Source organism: Limulus polyphemus, unplaced genomic scaffold (assembly GCF_000517525.1).
Source record: "Limulus polyphemus unplaced genomic scaffold, Limulus_polyphemus-2.1.2 Scaffold305, whole genome shotgun sequence".
NCBI classification, from domain to species: Eukaryota; Metazoa; Arthropoda; class Merostomata; order Xiphosura; family Limulidae; genus Limulus; species Limulus polyphemus.
The window spans coordinates 564879-568908 of NW_013665915.1; the positions used below are offsets into that span (position 1 = coordinate 564879).

Consider the following 4030-nt stretch of genomic DNA (forward strand, 5'->3'; position numbering starts at 1 on the left):
TCCAATCTGACAGTAGCAGAAGAAAAGTCAGAGAAGCTTTATTAATAAAGTCAAACAATTGCACAATTAACAAATACGTAGGAACATCTCTATATGTCTTTGATCGGTATGTCCCCAAACATTCCTAATATTATGCAAATATTTCATATAATATACTCCATATTTTTTTTATATTTATTCACTTTTTGTTTTTGTTTTTCTGTTCAGCCATAAATAAACATCTCTCAATTCACGCGGATTGATATACACACGCATAAGTAACCACTATCAATTCTAGAATTTAAATACATTGTTAGATTGTTAAATATTTATTTAAATACTAAGACCTTCTTTACCGTTAAAACTTGTGTACCTGAGAATTATCGCTCCAGTGATCGAAACGTCGTATATCTTCTTTAAACAAATTTTCGTTACTGTAAAAGCTGTAACTTGTAATAAAATATTATTACAAAATGTCGCCATGCATGTTCCAGGTATCTTTGTTGATTTATCATTATATTGTTTTTCTCAATGATTGTTTAGATTCATGAATGTTAAAATCATAAATACATTTCGAAGATTTATGAAAGATCTTTAAACGATCTTTAAGATCTTCAAGTTTTTATCTTTAAACGTAAGAGAAGAAGGAAAATTAAACAATAATACATATATATGTACAGCATACTAGGAACGTGGAGTTATTATAAGATAATGTTTGTTTGATTTATTGAATTTCGCACAAAACTACTCGAGAGCTATCTGCTCTAGTTCTCTCTGATTTAAAAGTGATCGACAAGAGGAGAGGTATCTAGACAACAACACCCACTCATAACTCTTTTACCAACTAAAAGTTGGATTGACTGTCACTTTATTACGCATCCACAACTGGAAGGGCGAGCATGTTCGGTGAGGGAACTCGAAGCCGAGCGCCCTAACCACCAGACCATGCCAAAGCCCATAAAATAATGTACGAAGATTAAAATATCATTGTCGCTTACATCTTTGCTTACTTTTTCTTTCTTTCAGATAACGGTGTCCATTACATATATAATAAAAATTATAAACTTATTTTAAACACAATAGAAAACTGCCAAAGTCCAGAAAAAATTAGCTTTAGGATATAACTATAGAAATATACTAACTTTACATTTAACGTTACAAACCTTCGGCATAAAACTCTTCGTCTGGTAGCTAGGGTAATCGCCGGACAATCTGAGGGTTGTGGGCTTGAATCCCATCTCTGAATATGCTTGCCCTTTAAGCCGTGGGGGTGTTATTAAGTGTGGTTAATCCCACTGTTCCTTAGTAAAGAGTAACCCAAGAGTTGGCGGTGGGTGTTGTTGAGTAGCTACTTTCCCTCTAAGCATTCCCTTCAGAATTAGGGATGGCTAGCGCAGGTAGCCCTCGAGTAGTTTTGCGCGAAGTTGAGAAAAAATTATTTTTAATATGCTCTTCTTCTTGTGTAAATAATTTAAGTTGAATTGATAATTCCAGATCTTTAGCTAGTTTTTATCAAGTGTTCTGCAACCAGTTTTCATCTTTCATCTTACTATGTTTTTGTTTCATAATTACAAATCCAGTAGTTCAACGGTGATGAGGCTTATAACACTAAAAATTGGGTTTCCATACTCGCGGTTGGCACAGTACAGATAGTCCATTGTGTACCTTTAAGCTTGATGACAAACAAAACAAAAATTAAACAAACCTATTTAATTTTCGAATGACGCCTTTTAGGCTATGGAAATCTGGTCGTTCTGCAGGATCTTCTGCCCAGCACCTTTTCATCATCTGGACCAGTTCTTCATCATAAGATTCGTCTTGGATAACTGGTCGGAACGGTGGATTGTGCCCACTTCTAACGTTTTCAACAATTTCTGAAATTATCAAGAACCAACTAATAGTTGGGTAGATGTTTCCCACCGCATCGTGAGCTTGATGACGTTATTATGAATACAAAGAAAATCTGTAGTTTTAACGAACATTTTTTGAAAATTTTAACAGATACAGTTCAGACCAAGGTACATCACCTTCATAAGTGTGGCAAGATATGCTTTTTTTTAAAATTACGTCTGAAAGATCAAGGTAATTGTATGTTCATTACAACATCAACAGCGTCGTTTTTTAATTAAAAACATTTTAGTACCTTTAGGACTTAAGTCGAGAGTGTCAAGATAGAAAGGCCCTTGTCGTATTACAATCTCGTGCACAATGATTGCGAAACCATACACGTCACCTTTCTGTGTTCCTTCCGGTTGTGAATTACCTTTGCGAAGAAGTTCTGGCGCTGTCCATAAACTTTCTGCAATTGAAATGTATCAATTATAAGCTATTACTTCAATTGTAGAAGTCTTTGAAAATTCGGGACAAAAGTTAAATTTGGGAGTGTTTATTTCTGTTTAATGGAACTGGAAGTTTTTATAAGATTAAAAGCAATCACTTCATGAAGTGTAAGAGCACTGAATCTCTTATAATGGCTTCCTGTTTTGATGAAACATGCTTTGTTCACTTGCTTTTTGAAAACTCGAAAGTATTTCAAAACATAATAGCCTAGGCCTCATCTCAATTAGTTTAAAGAAGAGTTGGACCATTAAAAAGTATAGCTGCAGAATCATTAAAATGACATATCTAAATATTTTATAAGCTCCTTCTCACTCAACGCAAAAAAAATAATTTGTACGTCATACAAACACTGAATATAATTCATATTATTTAGATAATATAAATTTGTCACTTTTAACAGTTATATTTTTAAACGTTAATATTTTTAGGCTAAATTTGGTGTTATCAGTTTCTCAGTGTGAAATAGGCTCGTCTACAAGCAGCGATTGACAAAATCCTGTGTAATGTTTCTATTGACCGTGTTTACAGTGGGACCAGTACTTGTTTTGTGTCTGTTTTGTTTTCCCACTGTTATTATAAGTCTTGGAATACTTTTTGGCATGCTTATCACAAACAAGTATCACTATATATTTAAACAAAAGTGCCGATTTCAATGTCATCTATGTGTACACTGTGAAATAAAGCTATTGCAGTTTTTCTTATGTAAATTTTATATTTGTTGAATATATTTTTATAACTCAAAACAAAGAAAATTAACATTCTGGGCTTACAGCTCTCAGCCAAAAAAAAATTATTTTTTATTTCTTGTTTGTAATACCTGTAAGTAAAAAAATATTGCATAATACTTGCTTCTCCAATAGGCGTAAGAGCTTTCGTTTTCATTCTCATCATATGTTCTGAGACTGTGAAGTCCAAAATCGGTGATTTTTAGAACAAATCTGCTGTCCACTACACAGTTGGAAGACTTAAGGTTTCCATGGGAACGGAATTCAGTGCTATGCAGAAAAGCCATACCCTAGCAACCAAAAGATAAAGAAAAAGAGTGATGAACATGAACAAACTAAACATGGGAGAATATCTTTTGATGTTTACTTTTTGGATCATAGTCCGAAAATCCTATATCTAAATATTATTTTGTTTCACTCAACGCTGCAATTTACCATAACACTAACATTTCCAACTGTATTATGGATTTGAAAATAATGACAAATAAACATCTCATTATGAGATTCACGAAACACAATTTTGGTCTACAAGCATGTTACAGTTGCGTTTTATCAAAACCTAGCAATGTATGCCTGACAAGTTACACTTGATCTTTAAGCATGTTAGTGTTACGTTTTATCAAGACTGAGCAATGTATGTCTGATAAACTTCAAGTGATCTGAAACTCGTCTACCGTTTTAAATAGTCGTTTCGGTTTTGCTCGTACGTTCTTGAAAATAAAAGTACTTAGTTATTTGATAACGAATATATTATTATAAAAACCCGCATTTTCACTTATTGCGAAAATCAGCTGAAAACTCTAAAACATGAAAGGGTCAGTCTTACTTTGATTGACCCGGCATGGTCAGGTGGTTAGGGCATTCGACCCGCAATATGTAGGTCGCGGATTCAAATCCCCGTCACACCAAATTTGTTCGCCCTTTCAGCCGTGGGGGCGTTATAATGTGATGGTCAATCCCACTATTCGTTGATAAAAGAGTAGCCC

At 33.9% G+C, this 4030-nt stretch overlaps 1 protein-coding gene across 1 annotated transcript in view; it reads right to left on the reverse strand.

Annotated features, from left to right (window-relative positions):
* The window catches only part of LOC106457223 (atrial natriuretic peptide receptor 2-like), a 54403-nt gene that overhangs the window by 13648 nt on the left and 36725 nt on the right, over positions 1-4030 (reverse strand). The window contains exons 14-17 of the mRNA XM_022383065.1: positions 3169-3334; positions 2123-2278; positions 1685-1853; positions 252-273 (exon numbers count right to left, since the gene is read on the reverse strand). Coding sequence (XP_022238773.1) covers positions 252-273; positions 1685-1853; positions 2123-2278; positions 3169-3334 — 513 coding nt within the window. The remainder of the gene's footprint in view (positions 1-251; positions 274-1684; positions 1854-2122; positions 2279-3168; positions 3335-4030) is intronic.